Source organism: Phacochoerus africanus, chromosome 3 (genome assembly GCF_016906955.1).
Source record: "Phacochoerus africanus isolate WHEZ1 chromosome 3, ROS_Pafr_v1, whole genome shotgun sequence".
Lineage (NCBI taxonomy): Eukaryota > Metazoa > Chordata > Mammalia > Artiodactyla > Suidae > Phacochoerus > Phacochoerus africanus.
This window is the reverse complement of record NC_062546.1, coordinates 22,694,822-22,720,212: the sequence shown is the minus strand read 5'-3', so window position 1 is coordinate 22,720,212 and position 25,391 is coordinate 22,694,822. Positions and strand designations below refer to the sequence as shown.

General features: G+C 57.2%; 1 protein-coding gene across 2 annotated transcripts in view; it reads left to right on the top strand.

Annotated features, from left to right (window-relative positions):
* Window positions 1–23,604, top strand: part of SRC (SRC proto-oncogene, non-receptor tyrosine kinase) — a 53,676-nt gene extending 30,072 nt beyond the window's left edge. Inside the window, exons 3-14 of one of the 2 annotated variants that reach the window (XM_047771127.1) lie at window positions 973–1,140; window positions 2,589–2,863; window positions 3,894–3,993; window positions 11,237–11,335; window positions 11,508–11,611; window positions 13,244–13,393; window positions 14,815–14,970; window positions 17,603–17,782; window positions 18,705–18,781; window positions 20,560–20,713; window positions 20,874–21,005; window positions 21,312–23,604. In XM_047771127.1, the coding sequence (XP_047627083.1) occupies window positions 2,593–2,863; window positions 3,894–3,993; window positions 11,237–11,335; window positions 11,508–11,611; window positions 13,244–13,393; window positions 14,815–14,970; window positions 17,603–17,782; window positions 18,705–18,781; window positions 20,560–20,713; window positions 20,874–21,005; window positions 21,312–21,520 (1,632 nt within the window). In that variant the 5' untranslated portion in view covers window positions 973–1,140; window positions 2,589–2,592 and the 3' untranslated portion in view covers window positions 21,521–23,604. Of the gene's footprint in view, window positions 1–972; window positions 1,141–2,585; window positions 2,864–3,893; window positions 3,994–11,236; window positions 11,336–11,507; window positions 11,612–13,243; window positions 13,394–14,814; window positions 14,971–17,602; window positions 17,783–18,704; window positions 18,782–20,559; window positions 20,714–20,873; window positions 21,006–21,311 lie in introns of both variants that reach the window. The other variant, XM_047771126.1, reaches the window with a different exon arrangement.
* The last annotated feature ends 1,787 nt before the right edge of the window (window positions 23,605–25,391 follow it).

Here is a 25,391-nt window from a genome sequence, read left to right as displayed (position 1 = left end):
GCCTTCCCGGTCCCACATTCTCTGAGCTGGATGGTCCCCAGGGAGCGTGCAAGCCATGACCCCATTGTGCAGATGAGCAGCCTGAGGCCCAGAGGGTTACAGGGACTGGCTAAAGGTCACATAGGGAAGGGCGGGGTCACAGAGCTGGGCTTGGTGCTCAGGGCAAACAGTCTTGCCGAGGCCCCAACCCGTCAAGGGGACCTTTCTCCATTCACGGGTTCCCAGAGGAAATTTTGGACAGATTCCAGGCCTGCAGCATCCCCTGGAGAATAATTGGAGCTCATGTCACCAGCAGGTCCAGAATCACAGGATCAGGATAGCTGATGGGGCAGGGTCACCGCGTGTTCCCAGCCTTCTGCCTTGCTGCCTTCAGATGTCACAGTCGTTTCCGAATGAAGAAATGGGCACACAGAGAAGTTAAATCATTTGCTTGAGGTCATGCCATTGACTAGGGACAGAGCCGGGATCTGAGTCTGGGGAGTCTGGCTCCAGAGCTCACCTTTCTTTTCTTTCTTTCTTTTTTTTAGGGCTGCTCTTGTGGCATAGGGAAGTTCCCAGGCCAGGGGTCGAACCGGAACTGCAGCTGCCAGCCTGCACCACAGCCACAGCAATGTGGGATCCAAGCCGCATCTATGACCTACACCGCAACTTGCAGCCATGCTGGATCCTTAATCCACTGAGTGAGGCCAGACAGGGATGGAACCCAGCTTGTCACAGACACTGTGTTGGGTTCTTTAACCCACTGAGCCACAGTGGGATCTCCCCAAAGCCGTTTAACCACTGTGCCATACCCAGCCTCACTCTCGCTTTGGCAGGAATGAGAGATATTTCAGGTCTGGGTAGTTCTCAGCACCAGGCCTGCCGGAGTCAGAGCCTGATGAAATCTGATCCGAGTCAGAGCCGTGGTGACTTCTCTTTCTGATCCTATCCTCCCAATAGTCCTGAGAGGTCTGCTTTCTTCCCACTTTGTAGATGAGGACGCTGAGGCCCAGAGAGGGGAAGTGACTTGCCCAGGGTCACCCAGCAGGGAGAGGTGGAGCAGGTCCTCTAGTGCAAGACCCTTGACTCCATACCTGGTGTTTGTGCTGAGACCTCGGGCTGCTTCCCAGGTCCTCTGGGAGAGCCCCTGCCTTCCACCAGGTGAGGTGGTGACCTGTCAGGGCTGCCAAGTTGAGGGAGCTGGGAGGGATGGCTGTGGGGGGTGGGGGGAGACCCTGGCCAGGCACGGTGGGTGGGAGCCAGGACCTGAGGATGGAGACATGGGAAGCGAAGAGGGGTGGCAGGGCTGCGGGCATCCCTGGGGAGTGTGCAGCTTGGGAGTCTCTCTGCTCCCTGATCTCTAGCCCTCCCTGATTTCTGGCTCGGAGATCTCTACCACTTTTTCCCCCTCTATTTTGATCGCCACCTGGCATATGGAGTTCCTGGGCCGGGGATCAGATCTGAGCAGCAGTTTCGACCTAAGCCACAGCTGTGGCAATGCTGGTTCCTTTAACCCACTGTGCCAGGCTGGGGATTGAACCTGCGCCCTGGCGCTGCAGAGACACCACTGATCCCATGGCACCATGATGGGAATTCCGGCTCAGAGATCTCTTAACTCTTGAGAGATTCATTCATTCGTCCAGCTGTTTATTGAGCACCTACTGTGCCATACATACCCTGTGTTAGGTGCAGGGAGCACAGCAGTGAGCTAGACAGGCAAAAGCCCACGACAACAATCATATAAACCCATAAACAACCCCCAAAGCTGGGCCACATTTTATCAAGAAGAGGCACAAAAAGCAGAGGGACTTAGACCAGTGAAAGGAATTGGGAAACCCTTCCCAAAGAGGTGACTTTTTCCCCTTGATAGCTGTATTGAGATGTAATTGACATACAATAAACTATACTTATTTAAGGTGTATAGCTTGATAATTTTGACACATGGATGCACTTACGGAACTATCAGCACAGTCAAGATCATCCATCACCCCTAAACATTTCCCTCCCATCCCCCACATGCTGCCTCCAAAGAGGTGACTTAGGCTGGGAACTGAAGGAGGCATGAGTTACTCTGGTGAAGGGATCAGGGAAGAGCATTCAGGCAGAGGGAACCGCATGTGCAAAGGCCCTGGGGCTGGAGTGAGCTCCCATCCATTTCTCCTTCTTCCAGCTGCCTGCAGTACCCCTGCCCTGGCTGCAACTTTGAGCACTTTCCCTCTGGTGTGAGACAGTTTCAGTCAGGCATGTATTAACTCAACAAACCCTTAGCCCTTTCTGATGTGCCTGGAACACAAATGTGACTCAGACATGGCCCTGCCCCCAGTGGAGAGAAACAGTGACCTGGGAAGGTTGGGGAGGTTAGGGCTTCTGATTATGAGGTTTCTTCTGTGCTTGGCCCTGTACCAAAGAAGCACTTCATGGGTGCCATGATTGTTCCCATTTTACAGATGGAGAAACTGAGGTTCTGGAAAGCTAATTTACCCAAAGAGACCTCTTTGAGCCTCAGTTTCCCTGTCTGTAGAATGGGTGGGAGTGCAAGCCTAGGGACCCCGGCACCCCGGCCTGCTCCCTGAGGTCTTCACCCTAAGGTTCTCTCTCATCTCCAGCAGGACCATGGGCAGCAACAAGAGTAAGCCCAAGGACGCCAGCCAGCGGCGCCGCAGCCTGGAGCCTGCCGAGAACACCCACTGCGGCGGCGGCGGCGGCGGCGGTGGCGGTGGGGGTGCATTTCCCACCTCACAGACCCCCAGCAAGCCAGCCTCCGCGGATGGTCATCGAGGCCCCAGCACGGCCTTCGCCCCTGCAGCCGCCGAGCCCAAGCTGTTTGGTGGCTTCAACTCCTCGGACACTGTCACCTCCCCGCAGAGGGCGGGGCCCCTGGCTGGTCAGTAGGCCTGGGAGTGTGGGTGCCGGGTGGCCCTGCCCCCCCCCCCCGTCGGGCTTAGGCTGCTCTGCTCTTTCTCTCACTGAAAGGGAGGAGCCTGTGGGTTACTGGGCCTTGGGGACTGTTGGGAGTTGCCTGGAGGCTTTATAAACTGGAAAGTGTGGTGCACACTTCATTGCTTTTAGGGGTGAATCCGATGCAGAGCATAAAGGGACCTAGAGATAGAGGACGATAGAAAGAAACTGAGGCCGTGAGAGCTGGGGGCTTCTCAGGGAGGCACGGGGAGCATTTTGGAGGCTTTGCTCTTGGCTCTGGTCAGCCCAGAGAAGGATCAGGACTGGAGGCGGTGCGTGGCCAAGAGGGCGGGGCTCTTTGGGAGGGAGACGGGGGGCTTCGGTCTTCAGAGCCCCGCCGAACGCCGAGGTGCGCCCCTGCGCCCTCTGCTGGCGCCTTGGTAATATAGCAGTCCCAGGCACACTTCATTGCCTTTAGGGGTGAATCTGATACAGAGCATATCGTCCTCGAGATAGAGGACGAGAGAGAGAAACTGAGGCCATGAGAGCTGGGGGCTTCTCAGGGAGGCACGGGGAGCAGGTTGGAGGTCCTGAAGACGCACAGACCTAAGACCCTCACACAAACACCACACTTACTCGGACACCCTCAGACAGAGCCACACACACACAGTCAGTAGCTCATTCGGAGACACCCATAGAGGACCCCCAGGCTCTAGGATCAAAACAAAGATGCCTGTTATTGGGGGCTTCTGCTTCTATGGGAAAAACAGGTACCAAACAGATAAACCAACAGCTAGCATAACCTAGAGCCCAGTGGGCACACTCAGACACGGAGAGACGCGCACGCTTCCTACACCTTTCACAGGCTTGCCTGGACCCATGGACAAGGTGGGCATGCATAGAGGCCCGCCCCCTGTGAATGGGACCAGGCCTCTGGGCTGGTGGTAGGAGACCAACTCCGCCCCTCCCCCCAGCCAAGGCCTTGGCCGTTCTGACACGCCCCTCTTGCCCTGCAGGCGGGGTGACCACCTTTGTAGCCCTCTATGACTATGAGTCACGGACAGAGACTGACCTGTCTTTCAAGAAAGGGGAACGGCTCCAGATTGTCAACAACACGTGAGTCCCCCGCCCCCCCCCCTTCCCCGTCACCCCTCAGGACCCTGATCCTGGGCCTGGTCTTGAGACAGACAGCTTTGAGTGACCCCAGAGTGGGGAGGCCAGCCTGATGGGCAGTGGGGAGAGCTCAGCATCAAGGCAGCCAAGGTCCAGGGAGCTGACCTGTGGCCTGCAGGAGTGATGAGGCAGGGGCTCTGGGAAGGCTCCGTAATTGGTCAACAGAGCACAGCGTTCCAGATCACAGAACCCGCAGAAGTTGCAGGTGGTGAGGGCAGGACTGGGCCTGGGACCCAGGACCACACAAAGCAGAGCCTGTGAGCTGAAGGCTGTGTCCACATAGGCACTGGAGGGCCTGGGACAGCCAGTGAAGCCGGAGTCTCCAGCTGTAGAGGGAGGGGCCCACATTCGGAGGGCTGGGGGGACCCATTTGGGGGACCCAGTGGGAGAGGGGTCAGGATGGGGCATGGGGATGAGGTGATGGGATAAGGGGTGGTGGGCAGGCACCCTGATGGGCATCTCTGGCTCACCTGCAGGAACTCCAGCCTTGGGGCATGGCATCCAAGAGCCAAGCTGACGTGTGAGGGGGAGGGGGGGCCCTGTGAGTGGGGATAAAGAACTGGTGAGGGGTGAGTGGGGCTGTAGCCATGGGATGGGAGTCCTTCCCCTCTGCCCCGCTCCCCTCCTTTTCCAGGGTGGGATGCCACACCTGTCATGGGCAGTGGGTGGGGCAGGCTTTGGGTCCTATACCCAGGGGTGATCACAGTGGGGAGGGCAGGATGCAGCCCCACACCTGCTGCATTTTTGCCCTTATAGGGCCTGCTGTCCCCTCTCTGCCACTTCCCATCCCCCACTCCCCAGCATCCCCCCAGCCTCGGGGACCCCCGCTCCCCATTCCCTGCCAGTGCCTGCTCCCTCCAGCTCTGTCTCAGCTTCTCCCTCTCTCTGCTTCTCTCTCGCTGGCCCTTAGGAGGAAGGTGGATGTCAGGTGTGTACTCACTCCGGGGGCGGGGCGGGCTGGGTGGGGGCGCTTTGGCAGTGGGGGTGGGGCTGCTGCCGGCATGCGCTTCATAGGGTCTGGCTCCCTTGGCTGCACCCCCTCCAGCTTCCCCAGCTTCTGTCCTCATCCCCACTAGTTTGACCAGATCCTGACCTTCACCCCAGGCTGAGAATGGGGAGGGTTGTCCCATCACCCCGTCACTCCCCATCACACCCCATTCCTGTCCCCATCCTGCTAACTCACCCTCTCCCCGTTCAGCCCACCTGGATTGCTAGCCGCATGCAGGGTCCAGTGCTGGGCCCAGTGAGGCCTGGGTGGAGAAGGCCATGCCCTCCTGCAGCCAGAGTGTGGCCGGGCCCCAGCCCCAGTCCAGGCCAAGTGGCAGGCAGAGGACAAGGCCAGGGTCAGTGCAGGCTTCGGGGCCCCTGCTGTGTGTCCCCCTCTTGTGGTGACCACCAGGGCTGGGAGGTTCAAGCAGGACCTTGAAGGAAGCCCTGTGAAGTCACATGGCCTGTGGGGGTGGTGGAAAGCAGTCCCCGACACGGTGGGTGGAGCGCTGGAGGGGCCGGATACCTTCAGGACTGCAAAGACACACGGGTTCTAGGGGTAGAGTAGACTCGATCCATGAGCATCTTCAAAGGCCTGGCTAAGGAAGTTGGTCATCTCCACTGTTTCCAAGCACGTCTTGCTTGTTCGTGCCTCCCTGACCTTGTGCATGTTGTTCCTTCTGCCTGAAATGCCCTTTCTCCCATCTCTGTCTGGCGAACTCCTATTCATCCCTCGAGATCCAGCTCAGAACTGCCTTCTTTGTGAGGCAAAAGGGAAAAGAGGGAGCAGGCATTTTTACCCCTGTCCTCGTGTTTACTCTGCTGCAGTCCCGCCCGCCGGGGCTAAAGTGATGAGGGAGGAGCCACCTCCATTTTGCAGATGAGGAAACTGAGGCTCAGCGATGTGAAGGCCCTTGCCCAAGGTCACACAGCTACCAAGTAGCAAAGCCTGGACTGGAACTTGGGCAGCAGCTCTCTCCCTTCCTTAAGCTGCTCTCCCTGGGGGAGGGGGCTTTCCCAGCTCCCCCCACCCGCCTCTGTCTGAGTCCCAGGGCTGCTCTGATTCTCTTATGGTTCCAGCTGTTTGCATCTGCCTCCCCCCAAACTGGGAACTCCCTGGGGTTGCTCTTGGGCCTGCCACATTTCTGGGTTCCCCCATCACCTGTTGCTCAGCACCTGGGGAGGGGGCTGGGGTGCCCAGGTAGAGCTGGTGCACAAGGTGAACAGTAATAAAATAGCCACCATTTCTTGAGCCCTGCGGGTAAACGGGGTCTCAGGCTGAGCGCTTTCAGTTGTGTTGTTTTGTTTGTACAGCAGCACAGCCCTGGGAAGTGGACATGCATATTCGCTCCTTACAGATGAGGATACTGAGGCCCAGAGAGGTGCAATGACTTGCTCAAGGTCACACAGCTAGTCATGGCAGAGCTGGGAGGGGTAGGCGTGGCCCCCAGCCCTTGGAGGAGGGTCTCCATGGATGCACAGAGGAGCCAGGAGGGAGGCGGGGGCGCTGAGCAGGGATGGACAGACTCAGGTTGGAGGCTTTGAAGTACTGGGGGGACCTCAGCCAGCAACAATGGAAAGGGTGTCTTGATCTGGTGGGGGTGGGGTGGGGCAGTGTTGTCACAACTGGTGGAGCCAAGGCATGGCCAGAGGAAAGGCTCTGGAAACCTCTGCGTCTTTCACCCAGAGTCAGAGGGCAGAGTCACTCCTGCCCTTCCTTCTTCCCGCCTTCCAGGATGGCTGCAGGATGTGTTGTTGGGTCTGAGGCTGTGGGAGGCCTGGAAGTGATGGAGGCCTGGAAGTGAGGCGCCCTGATTGGCGGGTGGGAAAGGCTCAGGAGCCTTCGTCACATCACAGCGCTCAGCTGCTCCTTTGCCTGAGACATTGGGTGATGGTAGAGTGGGGGGGGCTGGCATTAGGGGAAGAGGAGGGGTAACAGGGTGGGGGGGGCGGGGCTTAGTGGAAGATGGGCCACCCAAATTTGAGGTGTCCAGGTCTCATACTTTATCTAAGAACCCTCCTGCCTGTCCTTCCACTGTTACTGCTTAGGGTCCATCATTGTCAACCTCCTGCCCCAACTGGCCATCCTGTGTGAGTGAGGGCCTTTCTAAGTCTGTGCTGGGGTGGGCCGGGGGTGGGGGGTGGTTTCCTCACAGTAGTAGCCTAGAGACCCTGCTCCCTGGATCTTCCTGCCCAATGGTCCTGCTCCTACAATCCTGGGTGCTGTGTGGCCTTGGGTCCGAGGAAGTCCACCGAGGGCTGAGGTATGGCTGCCCTGAGCCCCCCTGCCCTGGCATCTGTCTTCAGGGGTCAGAGCCCTGCTGAGTCTGACTCTGGGTTGCTTCCCAAGCTGCCCTCTCCTCCCACTCAGATTCCAGCCGCTTCTGTGGGGATGCTGGCCTCTGCCCCCTTGCCCTGGGCACACCAGTTCCACTCCCCACCGTGGAGCAATGGACCCCTTCCTACTGTCCTCACATGACCTGCCTCGGCCTCACCCTGCTCTCTCCACATCACCCACAGGCCTGGGCCGTGCCCGGCTGCCCTAGGTTGTCCAAAATCCCCAAAGTGCCTCTAGAACCCGTCCCAACAGCCCAAATGAGTTAAATAGAAGGACCCAAACTTGGCATGACTTTCCAGGTCCCAGAGCTGCCACATGCCTGTTGCACATGCCAGCCTGGATTAGCCACAAAGACTAGGCTCCCAAGAGAGGATCCTGAGGCTCAGAGAGGTGAGGTCAGTAGCTTGAAGTCACACAGCTAGTGACAGCGGTGGGGATGGAAGATCGTAGCTTGGAGACTCCTGGTCCAGGGCTCTCCCCTCTGGCCACGTGTGGGAAGATGAGGGCTCAGGCAGGGAAAGTGTGTGATTTCCTTCCCCCACCGCCTCCTGCCTGGCTGGTGAGGACCAGGCCCCAGGGAAAGTGCCAGATGCAGTAAATCTGCTCTACCTGTTAGGTTAATGCCTGGCACTTCTGACGCTGGGCTCAGATTGGGATCCCTGCCAGACTGGACGGATCTGGGGAGCTGTGGTGCCTCTCCTCTGGAGGGTAGTCCATGACCCTTGGCAGGGCCAGCTCACAGCCACCTGAGGTAGGGTCGAGCCTCCCTGACTGTGGGCACGGGAAGATGGGGCTTGCGATGTCCATTTCACAGGGGAGCAAACTGAAGCCCAGAGGATAATCACGGTACACAGCTTACTCCGAGCCTGGCTTGATGCTGACTGTTGACACACTTTGCCTGCCAGGGAGATTTGGTGAAGATTATCGCCTTCCTCTAGATGAGGAAACTAAGACCCAGAGAGGGTAGGGTACTTGCCCAAGGTCACACAGCAAATTTTTAGTGGAGACTGGGACTGAGCTGCTTTGTTTCTTTTTTTAAAAAAACTTTTTGGAGAGTGGGGAGGGGGACCATAGAGAGGCAGATTTCATCATTTTCCTTCTTTTTTAGCCAAATAAGATATTGCCAGCTCACACACATTGAACACCTATGTGCCAGGCCCTGTGTTGGTATTTTCCATCCTGGGAGTGAGGCATGAGTAACCCCATCCTGCAGATGAGGAAACCGAGGCAAGGCCAAGGTAGCACAGCCTGGGATGGCGCCGGGATGGTCTGATGCTGGTGCTCAAGTTCTTAGGTGCCCCTTGAGCTGGACCCAGGCTGAAGCTGGTCCTTGGATCCTTAGTGGGATGGCAGTGCAGCTCTTTCCCTGCCCTCATGAGATAAAACCCGCCAAACTGGACTGTGAGCCCAAACTCACACAGGGCTGGCGTCCGGGAGTCGGAGGCTCTGCCGGCTGAACCCTGGGTAACACCAGCAGAGCCGAACCTTCCTTGCTTCTGGGGCCCTGCTTGGCTGGCCTCTGGGCACATGGTCCTGTCGGCCTTCCTCTGTGAATGCGTGGCTGGGGGTTCCCTTGAGGCCAGCGTGCAAACTCTGGCTTTGTTAGTCTGCCCTCTTTTGTAGTCTCTGACCCAGACCTCAGCCCAGTCCCTTGACCCGAGCCCTGCTGCCTCCTCCTCTGTCTCCCCCAGTTTCCCTGAGGGTCTCCGAAACTTGAGGGGCCTGGGGAGGCTGCAGGCATCCCGGAGGCCTGCTGGGTCTGGCCACTGGCACGTAGGGCCCCTGCTTCTCACCCTTGCTCTGTCACTGTGTGGCTTTGGGCAAATCACTGCCCTTCTCTGCCTTCTTTTCTCACTTGATGAAATGAAGATTCTAGATTGGAAGATCTCAGCCCTTGCCTGTGATGTGAGGTCTTGCTGTGTAGCTTTGGGCAAGTCTCTGTCCCGCTCTCTGCCTCAGTTTCCCCAGCTGTACAAAGAAAGTGCTGGGTTACTCAGGCCTAGGTGCTGTGTGTCCTTGGGCTGGTTCCGAGACATCTCTGTGCTACAGTTTCTTCATTGGGAGCTGTGGCCTCCCTTCCTTCTTTGCAGGGTGGCCTTGAAGGTCAAATGGGACAGACAGCTATGGACCCCCCCCCCCCCGCCCCCTGCCATGTACATAGAGGGGTAGATGGAGGTCCTGGGCATCTGAGGGCTTCTTCCTTACCCTGGAGCCCTCTCCCTTCCTATGGTGGAGCCTCGGCCCTCGTGGCTGAGCCCCTGGCTCTGGGATGCTCACCTGTACTCACCTGTTCTCAAAGAGCTCCCTCAGCCCCTGTCTTTCCCGGCCTCAACTTCTCCATCTTCAAAATGGGCTGAAGAATATAGGTCAGGGACAGCTCAGAACCAGGAGCCAGAGGTCCAGGTTCAAGTCCAGACTGTGGCTGTGGGCAAGAGCCTTTCTCTCCCTAGGTCCTGGCAATGGGGATGGGGGAGCGCATCCTGCTTGTGGTGTCAGTGGGGGAGGTGGGGGGGTGGGGAGTGAGGTCAAGAGCAGCCTCTGATCGAGATGCTCAGCAAAGTATCATGCCCCACCACCCCCTGTAGGGAAGGATTCCTTCTTATCTGGGAGTCAGGAGTCTGGGTGGACAGTGTGACCTTGAGCAGAGCCTTTGCTTCTCCAGCCTCAGTCTTCCCATCAGCACAGTGGGAATGGAGGGCGCTGGCCCCTATTTCCCAGGCAGCCCTTCCCGTTGGCCTCCCCATGGACCCTCTCCCCCTCCCCTTTGATTGCTTTGGATGCGAGGCCTCTGTGGCTGCCCCACCCTGTCCCCTTGTCCCCGGTCCCCAGCACCGCCTGGCGCCCCCGCTCCCTCCCTCGCTCTTTCTGCCTCTCTCTCTCACCACCCCCATCTCTGCCTCTTCTTTCCTGTTGGGCTCTCGCTTTCTCCTCCCTCCTCTGTGTCTCTGGACCCCCGCTCCAGCCAGACCTGGTTCACATTCAGATGGCTGCAAAGGTACTTCCGCCCCTCTCCCCTCCCCCCCAGCCCAAGGGGACCCGCCCTGCCAGGGGCTCCTCCTGCCCCATCACCCTGTCCCCATCACCTGCTCCTCCCCATCCTCCTCCAGGGGCAATTAGTGCAGAAGGGCCCTGGGCACTGGGGCTCCGCCACCTCAGCTCCCTCTGACACGACTCGCTGTGTGACTTTGGGCAAGTCCCAGCCCCCTCTGGCCTCAGTTTCCCCCAGAGATGGGTAGGCTGCAGAAGGAGGCCTGTGGTTTTCAGTCAAGGAGCCCTGTGGGTGTGACCCATGATTTGTAACAAAGCCAGTCATCGCTCTAGTTTGTAAGGTTGGTGCCCGGGTTGTCACCAAGCCCCCAAAGGGCCACCCCTTGCCTCTACCCAGGTCTCACCAGCTCCCAGGCTTGGCCTTCCAAATCTCAGGGCTTCAGGAGGCTTGGAAGGTCTGAGTGGACCTCCCCCTGAGGCAGGAATCTTCTGTTACAACTTGCTTGCTCCCTGGAGACAGGGCGCTCCCTCCCTCAATCCCTAGGTGGCTCTTGGCATCCTGAGACGTCCTGGTTTATCTGGAGGGGAGCAGATCACTTCCCATTTCAGGACTCTGCCCCTGTGAATTCGGGCCTCATCTGAGTCAGCCTTGGCCAAGAGGCATCTGGGATAGGGAGAGGAAGCACTCCAGGCCACCTCGGCCTGGCGGGCTGTGAGTGGCCTGATGCCACTGTTCCCTGCACCTCACTCAGCCTCAAGAGCCAACCCCCCTGACCCCACCCCTGCGCAGCACCTGTGAAGACTGCAGGCCTCGGGACCCATTGCTGATGGTTCCCTTCTTCCCCTTTGCTCCCTTCCTCTCCCTTTGCTCAGAGAGGGAGACTGGTGGCTGGCCCACTCACTCAGCACAGGACAGACGGGCTACATCCCCAGCAACTATGTGGCACCTTCCGACTCCATCCAGGCTGAGGAGTGAGTATTAACTCTGGCTTCCTGCTAGCTCACCGTCACTGCTGGGTCCGAGCTGCTCTCCTGGGCTGGAGTGGGAGGCTGACTGCCCGGGCCCAGCCACATTCCAGGAAGAGGCACTGTAGGCGGGCAGAAGCCTGGACTACCAGCACCATCCTTCTTCCTCCCACGCCAGGTGGTACTTTGGCAAGATCACCAGACGCGAGTCAGAAAGGTTACTGCTCAATGCGGAGAACCCAAGAGGGACCTTCTTAGTGCGAGAAAGCGAGACCACGAAAGGTATGAGTGCTTCTGCTGGCCGGTGGGAACTGAGCCCTTTGTGGGTTATTTGATCTGGGTGTTGCAGAATAAATAGGAGTTTGGTATGTGGAGTGGGGTGGGAAGAGCCCTCCAGCTGGAGAAAAGACAGGCTCAAAGGCAGGGAGGTACTTTTAAGGAGCACTGAGTTATCTGGGGTGGCCAGAGGTGCAGCAAAAGAGGCCAAGCTCTCTGGCTTTAGGTTCCTCAGATGAGGAATAGGTACAGGTCGTCAGGAGGTTTGATGGTCACAGAGCTATTCCCAGGGAGGGTGCTGAGGCAATGGGCCCCTCTCCTTCCTCTTCTCCAGGGGCCTTGGGGGCTGGAATGGGTGCTGGGACCTGGCTTTGCCCTTCCTCCAACAGTCCTGGCCTCTGTTCCTCTGCGGTCCCTCCCCTCTGCCAGAGAATTATCACTCCCTTTCTCTCCAGCCCCTCTGCAAGTGGGTTGCAGACTTCCCCATCACCATGGCAACAAAGCTCCCGCTTCTGTGGGCCTGGGGCTCAGTAGGAGATGGGAAAGCAGAGCATCCATGTCATGTGTGTGCATTTATGAGCAGTTGTGTGGCCGTGCATGCCATGTGTGGGTCCCAGCATGTGTGTGTGCACGGGGGGTGGAGTTATCTGTGTGTTCCTATGTGGGAGTGAATTGCTGTGGGTTTGTCCTTGGGGGTGTGGACATGTCTGCACAGGCGGCCACTGGACATGGGCATGGCTGTGAGTGTGCACATGTGTTCAGGGCTTGGCCTTAGACCCAAGCCTGTGGCTTCTACATGCACATGGCCTGGGCCATCTGCAGAAAGTCATAGTTGTCCCATGCAGGCTGTAGAGACCTAGGTACAGGTTCAAGTCCCAGCTCTGTGCCTGCCTTGCTGGGTGACCTGAGGCTAGCTGCTTTCCCTCTCTGGGCCTCATTTTCCCTTCTTTGCACTGGAGATTGTAAGCCCACCCTGAGGATCGTCCAGGGGTTCTGTGGACTCAAAGGCAATAAACAGTAAGGGGGCCATCAGGGCTGGCCCAGCTTAGCCTTGGCAGCCTTCAGGCCACACCCAGCACATGGTCCCCTGCCCATGACTGCCCCAGCCTCAGCCAACCCCTGGCACCTGCCTGAGCCTGGAGTCTTCAGGAAGCGGCAGGGCATGGACAGTGCTTCCCTGGGTGGACCTGCAGATGGGAGGCAGTTAGACCAGGAACACACAGCCACTTGGGGCCTTTCCCGTTAGGCTCCCTGCAAACATTTATTGAGCACCTGCTGTGTACCAGGTCCCCTTATATGTGATCTCATCGAATCTTCCCAGCAGCCCTAGGAGTAGCCCCATTGTACAGAGGAGGAAACTGAGGCCCAGACACACCGCTGGGATGCACACCCGGGCTTCAGACATCTTGCCAAGACCAAGAGTGCATGAAAAGGCTCACCAGTCAGGTGCCCCTTTGTCACTTGGCCCTGCCCCTGTGGCCACCCCAGAGCCGGGGTGCTCAGAGACGGGCTGGACCAGACCTGGCTCTGCCTTGGTCTCCCTCACCTCCTGTGTCGGGCAGGTGCACTCAGAGCCATGGCCTGGGGTGGCAGGGGTGTCTGCATGCTGGTCACGCTCCTCTCTGGCCGCCCCTGCAGGCGCCTACTGCCTCTCCGTGTCCGACTTCGACAACGCCAAGGGCCTCAATGTGAAGCACTACAAGATCCGCAAGCTGGACAGCGGCGGCTTCTACATCACCTCACGCACCCAGTTCAACAGCCTGCAGCAGCTGGTGGCCTACTACTCCAGTGAGTGTCGGGAGGCCTCCGGGGGGCCAGCTGGGCGCGGGCGAGACTCAGCCCTCCGAGGGGATGGGGGGCGGTCTCGGCCTGTCCTGGGAGCTGCAGACCCTGAGGTGGGGGGCTTTGGGGCCGACAAAGGCCAGGGCTTCTCTCACCCTGCGGATGTGGGCCCCCGTCTCGCACCCCCTTCTTCCTTTCCCCTTTCTCCCGCCTTCCATTCCCCTCCTCCCTCCCCCTCTTCCTTCCTTCTTTCCTCCCTAGGCCCCCTCCTCCCTGTCTCCCCCCACCCCTCGCCCCTCCAACCTCCTTCTCTTCCCAGCAGCTGTCTGGTGAGGAGGGGGCTGCCTGGAGGAGTGAGCCGGGAAGGAGGGGGCATAGGCTGGTGTCATTTGTCTCTGCAGCCCTAGGACCGGTTAGAACCGGTTACCGGGAGACAAGGAGGGGGGCGGCTAGATCGATCGAAGCAGAGAGGGGGAAAGAGCGTGGCAGGCGGGGAGCTCACGCGCAGGTGGCGGGCACGGGACTGGCCACGTGTGCAAGAATGTGGCTGAGCCGTGTGGATGTCCGGGGCTGCCCAGGAGGACTGACGTATTGTGGCCTGTGTGCTCCCCTGCGGGCAGGTCTCCACGGGTGCTGTGTGTCTGAGGCTTCAGCGTGCAGGTGTGGCCTTTGCTGAGCGCCAGCTTCCCCTCCTTTGTCAGCTGGGCCTCCCGACTCCCTCCAGGAGCTGCCACCCCATTCCATCCCCTGGGCCACCACTCTTGGGTTCACTCTGAGCCCTGTTCCCCCAGATTGAAACCCTCCAGGGGTGACCTTGGAGTTTGAGACCCCCACATGGAACTCTGAGGCCTTAAGTGGTCTAACCCAGCTGGCCTCCCTGCCTTACCTGGGGCCCTCCTTCCCCCACTCACTCGCCTGAAGCCCACAGCCTCCTTTCGGCTCCTCCAACCCTGTGGCTTATTCCTCCCTCAGGGCCTATTCCCTAGTCAACTGCTCATCCTCTGCAGATCTAAGCCGAGACACCTCTTCCTCTAGGAAGCCTTCCAGGACTCCACCCAGCCCTCCTGCTATTGCATGCACAGCTCCCTTCTGTCACTCTCGTGATCCTGGGAGGTGATTAAGGGAAGTTGGGTGCCACCCTGGACTGTGAGCTCCCTGAGGACAGGGTTCCACTGGACTTGTCCCCCACTGGCTCCCTGGCACCTGCCCAGGTAGCCACCCCTTAAAGTCTGATGAATGAATGAATGCCTCAGGGAGCAGGCGTATGAGGCAGCATGGGCCTGTGTCGGGGAGGGTGTGTACACACAGGTGTGTCCACCTGGTCTGGAGGGCATCATGGATGTCCCCAAAGCCTGTATGCACTGTGGAACCCAAAGGCCCCGGGGCGCTCGCCTGGCCTGAACTTCATCTCCTGCCTCTGTCTTCAGAACACGCAGATGGCCTGTGCCACCGCCTCACCACCGTGTGCCCCACGTCCAAGCCGCAGACTCAGGGCCTGGCCAAGGATGCCTGGGAGATCCCCCGGGAGTCGCTGAGGCTGGAGGTCAAGCTGGGCCAGGGCTGCTTTGGAGAGGTGTGGATGGGTAAGTCCTTGCCCCTGTCCCCGCAGGGGGCGGGGGGGGGGCTTTGAGAACCAATGTAGTCTATGCAGCAGCTCAAGACCTCATTAGTTCTCCCAGCCTTTAACTTCACGAGTCTCAGCACCTCTGCTGAACAGTGGGCCCCGTTTTCAATATGGGTGGCTGGCAGCAAGCTGGGATGTAAAGTGCCCCCCTCCACAGACCGTGGCACCTGCTTGGGGCGGGGCATCGTGACTCCTCAGTGACTCGCCTGTGTAGTCTGGGCCAGGTGGGTGGCTTCACTCTGAACCTCGATCTTCCCAGCTGTAAAATGGGGCTGGTGATAGCAGGACCCACCGGTGGGGCTGAGAGAATGCTGGCCCCGCGTGCGTCCGTATGTTCGCTCTCAGCTGTGGGACAAGAAGCTTCAGTTCACGTGAGGCGTGCTGGGAAATGCCGGGTTTGGAGTATTCCAGGCCTGGGAACAATCTCCTGTCTAACTCTGGACAGATGGCAAACCCGTTCCTGCAAATACACATCTCGCAGCCCCGACAAAACCCAGACCCTCTTCTGCTGACTGGTTTCTTTTGACACGGTTCAGGGTGAGGGAGGCAGGGTAGCGAGCCTGCGTCCAGCAGGGGGATCGCCTGTGCAGGTCCCAAGGTCGCTCCACCTGAGCCGCAGTATTCGCTTGACATCACTGCCTCCACTTCCCTCCCTTCAGAGGAAGAGGTGGTGGAGGAGAGCAGGGGGTTCCTGGGTGGCAGGCACCGCAGGGGCAAAGGCCTGCCGGCTGGAGGTCCAGCAGAGTCAGGAAACGGCAGGTGTTGGCGGGGAGAGGGGCCAGGGTGAAGAAGCCAGCTTCTAGGCACAGACATGTGAGCAAACCCTGAGACATCCACAGCATCAGCCGTTCTGGTGGCTGCAGACCTGCTTCCTGGCTTGGGCATGAGGTGAGGCCAGAGGAGGAGGCTCTCGTTCCTCCCTGGATGATCTAGGTTCACTGGTGAATCTCCAGATGGCCTGTGTCTGGAGGGCCACAGACATGGGCTGGGCCCCAATCCACAGATGGAGGCCAGGACAGGAAGGGGTAGGTAGGCTCAAGGCCGCTCAAGGAGCCTCAGGCCTGCCTCGGAGAAAAACTCAGATTAAATGCACTGGTTTAGAACAGCTTCCCCTGAGGCCTCACAATTTAAAAGCCAGGAGTTCCAGCTATGGTGCAATGGGATTGGCAGCGTCTCTACAGCGGCCAGAATGCAGATTCGATCCCTGGCATTGGGTTAAGGATCCGGTGTTGCTGAAGCTGCAGCTTGGTTCCTTTTTTTTTAGCTTTTTAGGGCCAGCACCTGCGGCATATAGAAGGTCCTGAGCTAGGGGTCGAATCGGAGCTGCAGCCTCCTGCCTACATCACAGCCAGAGCAATGCGGGATCTGAGCTGCATCTGTGACCTACACCACAGCTCATGACAATGCGGGATCGTTAGTGGCAATGCCAGGGCCAGGGATTAAACCTGCATTCTCATGGGTACTACTTGGGTTTGTTTTCACTGAGCCACAGTGGGCACTCCTCGGCTTGGTTGTGATCGCTGGCCCGGGAACTCCATATGCTGTGGGGTGGCCAAAAAAGAAAAAAACACTCCCCCCTAAAAAAAACACACCAAATGATAATAATAAAATGGCAGTCGCTGCTGTTATAACTGTGTCCTCACAATGAGCTTGGTCTAGTGGTTAAAATATCGTTTAATCCTCACACAGCCCTGCTGGTGGATACTATAGCGTCCCCATGTTCCAGATGAGAAAATTGAGGCTCAGAGAAGGGAACTGACTTGCCTATAGTCCCACTGCTGGCAGGAGGCAGAGGTGGGAGTCAAACTTGGTGCAAAGTCTTCCTTTTGGGGGGAGTGTGTCTTGATACCAGCTCTTGTTCTCCTGGCCTTGCCTTGAGACCAGCTCAGCCCCCACCTCAGCCCCACCAGTACACATTCCAAATTTGCTAAAGCTTGAGGCACCTTTGATGTGTGACCCAGAGGGAACGTGACCACCCAGGAGAGAGCAATTGAGTTGGAACCATGTCTCCCAACTCTCAGAAGAACGTGCTGCCTTGGGGACGTTTCTCATAATCAGAGTCCTAACCACAGCTACTATTTCTTGAACATGTACCAGAAACTCATTTAATCTTTGGGCAGACCTGTGAGAAGCGTCCTGCCATTATGCCCATTTTGCAGATGGGGAAACTGAGGCTCAGAAAAGGGCTGGGCTGGAGTTCCCATTGTAGCTCATTGTAGCTCCCTGACTAGGATCCATGAGGATGCAGGTTCAATCCCTGGCCTTGCTCAGTGGGTTAAGGATCCGGCATTGCCGTGAGCTGTGGTGTAGGTCACAGACACGGCTTGGATCCTGCATTGCTGTGGCTGTGGCATAGGCTGGCAGCTGCTTCTCCGATTCCATCCCTAGCCCGGGATCTTCCATATGCCGTGGGTGTGACCTTAAAAAAAGAGGTGGCGGGGGGGGTGGGGTGGATGCTGGGCCTTGGCTGGACTTGGCGCATGGCTAGGGAGGCCAGAGCTAAACTTGGCACCCAGGCAGGCAGATCCTGGGTCCCCTATGAGACGGGCATGGGGGTCTTCCACTGAGACAGCTCCCCCCTTTCCATACAGGGACCTGGAATGGCACCACTAGGGTAGCCATCAAAACCCTGAAGCCTGGCACGATGTCTCCGGAGGCCTTCCTGCAGGAGGCCCAGGTCATGAAGAAACTGAGGCATGAGAAGCTGGTGCAGCTGTACGCGGTGGTGTCGGAGGAGCCCATCTACATCGTCACGGAATACATGAGCAAGGGTGAGGCCCTCGTGGCGGCGCGGAGACGCGGGCAGCCCCTCGCTGGGGTCCTCACCAAAGGGCAGGTGGGACGCGCTTCAGGCAGGTGTAGCGTGTCTGTCTTTAAATGTGGAAGGGAAAGAATCAACTTCCCACGTCAGTGGAAAGTTAAACCAAAGAGTGCCTTTCTTGTTTCATTTTGTTTTTAAGTGATCTCCCAACAATGCACCTGGTATCCCCGCTTTTGCTGGTTTTCTAAAGCTGTGGGCTATTCCAGGCTTGGGAGGAGAACTCCCCCGATCCTCCAAGCTGAGCTACATTTGGGTCAAGTTCCTGGCTTGACCTTGACTTAGTTTTAAATTTAACTTTTTTTTTTTTTTCAAAATTCCACTTTTTGGAGGTATGATTTACATATGATGAAGTACACCCGTTTTAGGCATCCAGTTCAGTGCATTTTAACAACTGGATACGCTGTGCCTCTCTTAGAACAATCAAGATCTAGAGCTCCATCACCCCCAGAAAGCACCCTTGTACCCTCCAGAGACAGCACCGTCTGGCCTCAAACCCAGACAAGCCACTAATGGGCTTTCTGCTTCACAGATTTGTTTCATAGAGTTTCACATATGTAAATCTTTTACATCCAAGGGTTTTCCTTCTTGCGCTGCGTATCAGTAGTTCATTCCTTTTTTTTATCGCTGAATAGTATTCCTTATATGGCTGTGCCCCAATGCTGTTTGCCTGGAGGTCCACCTTTGGTTGTTTTCCATCCTTCTTGCCTTTTCAAGAGGGACAAACACAGGCTTTATTCAGAGATGGGTTTACATAAAATCTGCGATGCGGTTAAAGCAAGCCCAGCCTGTCCCGGTGAACAGCGTCTGGGAATCACTGCTTCCTGGCTCAGTGGGAACGGCGTTGGGGCTAGAGCCACTTTCTTTCTGCCCAGGGAGTTTGCTGGACTTTCTCAAGGGTGAGACGGGCAAGTACCTGCGACTGCCTCAGCTGGTGGACATGGCTGCTCAGGTGAGTTTGCCCCTCCTGCCTCCCACACCTGGCCTCGAGTGCGCCGACCTGGTCAGCCAGTTCTGGATTCTTGAGTGCCCCCTCCAGGAAGCTTGCCTTGATTGCCCCCACACTTGCTGGCCTCACCACATATATTCGTGGTACCACTTTAGATGCTGTGTGGTGGCTCTGGGCAGAGGAAAGAGCCCTTACCTGGGCATCAGGAGTCACTGACTTACTGTGGAACCTCAGGCCTCAGTTTTCTTCTGTCTGAAAGTCATTCAGTCACTCAACAGACATGTATTAATATTTGCTTGCTGTAGGTACTACTCAACAACTACTTTTTAAAATTTTTATTTCTTGGAGTTCCCGTCGTGGCGCAGTGGTTAACAAATCTGACTAGGAACCATGAGGTTGCAGGTTTGATCCCTGGCCTTGCTCAGTGGGTTAAGGATCCAGTGTTACCATGAGCTGTGGTGTAAGTCACAGACGCGGCTCGGATCCTGAGTTGCTGTGGCTCTGGTGTAGGCCGGTGGCTATGGCTCCGATTAGACCCCTAGCCTGGGAACCTCCATATGCCGTGGGAAGCGGCCCTAGAATAGGCAAAAAGGCAAAAAAATAAAATTAAAATAAAAAAAATAAAATTTTTATTTCTTTTTTTTTCTTTCTTTTTTTAAAAATCTTTTTAGGGCTGCACCTGCAGCATATAGAGGTTCCCAGGCTAGGGGTTGACTCAGAGCTATAGCCTCTGGCCTATGCCACAACCACAGCAACGCCAGATCTGAGTTGCCTCTACAACCCGCGGCACAGCTCACGGCAATGCCAGGTCCTTAACCCACTGAACAAGGCCAGGGATCAAACCTGTGTCCTCATGGATACTAGTCAGATTCGTTTCGCAGTGCCAAGATGGGAACTTTATTGTTTGTTTCTTTTCTGTTTTTTTCTTTTCTTTAGAGCTACACCTGCAGCATATGGAAGTTCCCAAGCTAGGGGTGGAAATGGAGCTACAGCTGCTGGCCTATACCACAGCCACAGCAACACCAGATCTGAGCTGCATCTGTGACCTATGCTGTAGCTTGTGTCAACACCAGATTCTTTAACCCACTGAGCGAGGCCAGGGATGGAACCCACACCCTCATGGATACTAGGTGGATTCTTAACCCACTGAGCCACAATGGGAACTCCATATTTTGTATTTCTGGGTCAGGGATTGAAACCAAGCCACAGGTTTGACCTATGTTGCAGCCGAAGCAACGCTGGATCCTTTAACCCACTATGTGGGGCCAGGGATTGACCCTGCACCTCTGCAGCGACTCGGGCTGCTGTAGTTGGATTCTTAACCCATTGTGCCACAGTGGGAACTCCAGCAGCTAGTTTTTATTTAATCCTTATCACAATCAGGGGAGATAGGGATAGCCATTATTCCATTTAACAGATGAGAAAACTGAGGCTCAGAGAAGAGACTTGGGACAACAGGCAGGAGCTGGCACTCATCTGCATCTCTGGGGGCATCTGGGGCCTCTTTTTCATGGTCACTCCACTTTCTTGGCTGCATCTGGTCTTGGGCCTCTCCTTTGCCCTTTGCCCTTTGCCCTGTGCTACACCCCTGCCTGGTGCTGGTCCTGCTTTTTGTGCCAACAGTATTGTAAACTGACTTCATTGCCTGAAGACCTGGGAAGGGCAGGGTATTTGGTTGTCTATCCACCCCTGGGGATGGCCCCACCCCTGGGTACATGCCCTGTGACCTGGGAAGGGCACGGGGTCACCCCTGAACCAGGCTCACGGGGTTCTGCCTACAGATCGCCTCGGGCATGGCCTACGTGGAGCGGATGAACTATGTCCACCGAGACCTCCGTGCTGCCAACATCCTGGTTGGAGAGAACCTCGCGTGCAAAGTGGCCGACTTCGGGCTGGCTCGGCTCATCGAAGACAATGAGTACACGGCTCGGCAAGGTGGGCAGGGTCCCGGCAGTGCTGTGTGGCCATAGGGAGTCAGGCTCCTGCTCTGAGCCTCAGTTTCCTCCTCTGTCAAGTGGGGATGAGAATGGTTCCTACCTGGCAGAGTGATCAGGACGTTCTCCTGAGCTTCTCCTGACCCTATCTGCCTCTGCAGGTGCCAAATTCCCCATCAAGTGGACGGCTCCAGAAGCCGCCCTCTATGGCCGGTTCACCATCAAGTCCGACGTGTGGTCCTTTGGGATCCTGCTGACGGAGCTCACAACCAAGGGACGGGTGCCCTACCCTGGTAAGAGGGCGCCTAGCAGCCCATCTTTGGTCCTTCTGCCCCTGCCCTGGGGCCCCTCTGCTCAGGTGACCTCGGGCAAGTCACAGCCCCTCCTGGGCCTCAGTTTCCCCATCTGTATAACCAAGAGGTGGAACATCTGATCTTAGGCTCTCTTGTTCAGGGCTCCCAGCCCACGGCCAGCTCCCTTCCCCATGGCCACGGCCACCCTGTCCTAGGCAGGAAGCCATCTCTGTTGTCCCTGTCCGCTTCCCCCCGCCCCACTTTTCTCACCGCAGCCAGCTGCTTCACGCCTCCCTCCGCCCACAGGGATGGTGAACCGCGAGGTGCTGGACCAGGTGGAGCGGGGCTACCGGATGCCCTGTCCGCCTGAGTGTCCCGAGTCTCTGCATGACCTCATGTGCCAGTGCTGGCGGAAGGACCCGGAGGAACGGCCCACCTTCGAGTACCTGCAGGCCTTCCTGGAGGACTACTTCACGTCCACCGAGCCCCAGTACCAGCCCGGAGAGAACCTATAGGGTACAGGCTACAGGGCCAGACTGCCTTCTCAGCTTGGATCCTGGGTTGGGTGGCCCCTGACATGGGGTCTCGCCTCCCTCTGCCTGCCCGCCATTGATCCTCTCTGAGGGGCCAAGGACAAGGCCCCTCCGTCTTTTGTGGCATGGAAGGGCTTGGGGCCCCAGGCAGCCCTGGGGGCGGGGTCTGAGGCTGGCGCAGTGACTGTGTCCGGGCCTCCGCCCAGCCACCCGCCTTCTCCCTGCACGCCCTCCCGGAGCTCTGCGCATCTCAGCAGGAGGAACTGGGAAGAAGGGCTGGGGCTGAGGGCGCCCTTTTCTTAGCCTCGCCCTAATCCACACACTGGCTCCTTCCCACTTCCACGCCTCTCCCAGGTCTGTCTGCAGAGCTGGCCCAAGAGCCTTTCCAAAGAGGAGTGATGGGCCCCTGGCCCTTGGCCTACCTGCCACCCTACTTGCCGTCCATTTCTGAAAGACCCGTTGGTGGAGGCCACTGGGTCCAGACCCCTGTGCTGTGGCTCCCAGGCTGGGCGGCCCAAGGCCTAGCTGGACGTGATGATGGTGGGTGGGGTGGACCCCCCCAACCCTGCCCTCCTTAGACATGAGGGATCCTCAGAGATCATCAACTCCTTGTCCCTGTATTACCCCTGGAGAAACTGAGTCCAGAGAGGGGATGTGACTTGTCCAAGGCTGCAGAGCAGTTCACGGTTGAGGTGGGATTGGAACCCGGTGCTCCCTCTGTCTTCCTCAGGAACCAGCGAGATTGTCCTTGGAGGCATCATGGACAGACTGGGGCAGCCCAGGAGACAAGGGGCCTGAGGATGGGTTAGAGAGAGCAGAGAGATTCGTGGTGCCACTGCTTGCTCAGTGGGGCTGTTGTGGGGGTGGGGAGTGGAGGTGGATAGAGGGCTGAGCTAGAAATGAAGGGCGATGGCTCAAAGATAAGGAGGCAGATTTCAATCAGAATGTGGGTGGTTTTTTACCTTCAGAGCTAGCCAACCATGAAAGGGAGTGAGCTCACAGGCTCTGGAGGCAATCAAGCAGAAGATCCAAGTGGTTGGGAGGCCTTGGCCTCAGGAAGGAACCCCGGGTCCTCCTTCCCCCAATTCGTCCTGTGTCATTTCAATGACTGGCCCCTTCTCTTCTCCCCAAGTTGGCACCCCTTAACTCATACATAGGGAAAGGAGTGCCTGTGCTGGGATGAGAGAGGACTGGGGTGTCTATTAATGTGCACCAGGTCTGGCCCTGTGCCCTTGGGCAGCCCCTGCTTCCTCTCTGGATTGCAGTGTCTGTCTCCATATGTGGTCATGGCATTGCCACTGCTCTGCAACTGCTCCACTCCTGTCCAGATCCTGTGGCCTGGCGCCACGTGGTGAGCCCAGGCTGTGGTATGAAGAGTTGGTGTTTTGGCCCTAGTTCTGCCGTGCAGCCTTGGGAATATCTGGTGGCTTCTCCCCGGGCCTCAGTGTGCCCTTCCTAAAAGGGGCAGCTGACAATTTGTAGGCATTGTGCCAAGGGCCCTTGTGTGCGTGTACGTGTGTGTGTGTGTGTGTGTGTGCATGTGTGTTGCTCCATGTGTGTGTCCATATTTAACATGTAAAAATGCCCCCTGCTCTGTTCCCCAGACATGTTGTACATTTCACCCGCAGCCCCCACCGCCCCCATCATAGCAATAACACTCCCGCTGCCAGGGGTTCTCGAGCCAGCCAGGCCCTGCCAGTGGGGAAGGAGGCCAAGCGGTGCCTGCCTATGAAATTTCAACTTTTTCTTTCATACATGTTTATTACCCGAGTCTTCTCCTGTCCGCCCTGGTCAAATCTGGGCTCACATACCCCGGCGTGATCTCAAATCCTGTTCCGACTGCCCAGCGCCCTTTGTATAAGGTGTCCTAATACGGTCCCTTTTTTTAAAAAACAGTGTTTTGTAGATTTCAGATGACTATGCAGAGGCCTAGGGGACCCCCCAGCTCTGGGCAAGGCCTGGGGGAGTCCCACATTCCACAGCCCAGGCCTGGGGGGGGAGGGGGGTTTGGAATTGGTTGTAAATACTTTGCATATTGTCTGATTAAACACGAACAGACCTCAGAATTTGGCCAGTGGTTTCTTGAGTATCTGTTGTGTGCTGGAGAGAGGGTGGGGGGGAGGTGAGGGACAGACTGTGGTCAGAGGGGTCTTTGCAGGCAGCACTGGCGCTGGAGGGCTTGCGGGGAGGGGCGAGGGGAGATCAAAATCAAGGCATTTTTCTGTTTACTGTTAATATCATGAGCCAGATACCACAGTGTCTGGGTAAGAATGGACACGGGAGACCCTGTGAGTGTGCATGTGTCTGGGGCACAGAGACAGGAGCATGGTATGCGTTTAGGCTCGTGGGAGTGTGTGCCTTTGTGTTCACGTGGGTGTGTATGGGTCTCTGCTCATGGGTGTCTGTGTTGGTGTGTGGACATGTGTCCAGGTGGTCTGTGAGTCTGGGCTCCTGCGGGTGTATGCCCCGATGTATGAACCTATTTTTTTCTGTCTCTATGCGCAGGGATTTGTGTGTACTGTGTAGACACCACTCCAAGTGGTTCTGCCTGAACCTTCAGCCTCCCCGGGGCCTTGGGTCCGATGCGTATGGCCGGACTCTGCTCATTTGCGTGGGGAACCGCGTATGTCTTCAGGGATGCATGTGGGCTCAGGGTGTGCACAGGCCACTCCTACCAGGTCCCACATGTGCCTGGGAGCGCAGGGACACTGCGAGCAGCCCGGGACCCAGCCCTGGTGGGGACAGAGCGCTGGCCTGCGCTGCAGTGGCGGGTAGGGAGTGCGCCTGCGCGGTGCTGGGTGCTGGGAGGCCGGTGGAGCCGGGAGGCCCCCCAGCCCCCTTTCCATCTCTCGGCGGCAGCGTGGCTCGCCCTGTGATTCAGTGTGTATGCCTCTTTTTGTGTCTCTCTCTGCCTTTGTCTCTCGTTCTTTGTCTGTCTTTGCTTCACAAGCTCTCCCTGACTCTGGCCCAGGTTCTCTGTCTGGACAATTTTTTGTTTCTTTTCTCTTCCCTAAACCTCCTTCCTCCTACTTCTCTGTCTTTCTATGTGTGTCTCAGTGCTGCTTCTGGTTTTCTGTCTCTGTTTCTATATGTATCTCTTTCTCACTTTTGCTAGTTTCTCTTTCTCTGTGCCTTGCTGCTGTCTCTGTTTTTCAAGTCTCTCTTTCTCTCTCTCTGTCTCAGATTTTCTTTTTTTCTCCTTACCAAGCTTACTGGCCTCTTATTCTCCCCCAGGCCCTCCCACACAGCCGAGCCTTTGCCCAGGCTGTTCCCACCACTGAGAATGCCTTTCTTTCCTCTCTGCAGTCTGACAAACTCCTATTCATCCTTCAAAACACATCTATGAGCCCCATAGACCACCTCTGGGAGGTTTTCCATGACCCCCCTGGAACTTAAAAAGGTTGTCACGTAACAGAGGTTCACGCGGCTCCATCACTAGAATGAGAGCCTGAGTGGCTGGGGAAATTCTGGCCGATGCACCCAGATGTGGCCCGTGGGGTGCTGCCTGGTCAGGGAAGGGAGGCAGAAGTTTGCTGTGTCTCTGGCTCCTTCTCTGGTTTTGACTCCCTCACTCTGGGCCTCTGTCAGGTTTGCTTTTTGCTCGACTCTTCGAGAGAGAGACGGAGTGAAGAGGTGAGAGCAGCGTCCACTCGGCTAGGACCGCCATCTCACGGCCTTTCTGCTGGCTCCTCCCTCTGCTGCCCTGTTCAGTTTCCAGCCCACGGCAGGGGATTAGAGACACGGAGACCTCCTTGTCCCCTCCACCTGCCCTTCCAGGTTTCAATGTTTTTTTTTCTTATTCTGCATGCATTTTTCCTTTTTGAGAAAAATGAGATGTTGGAGAAAAAGTAAT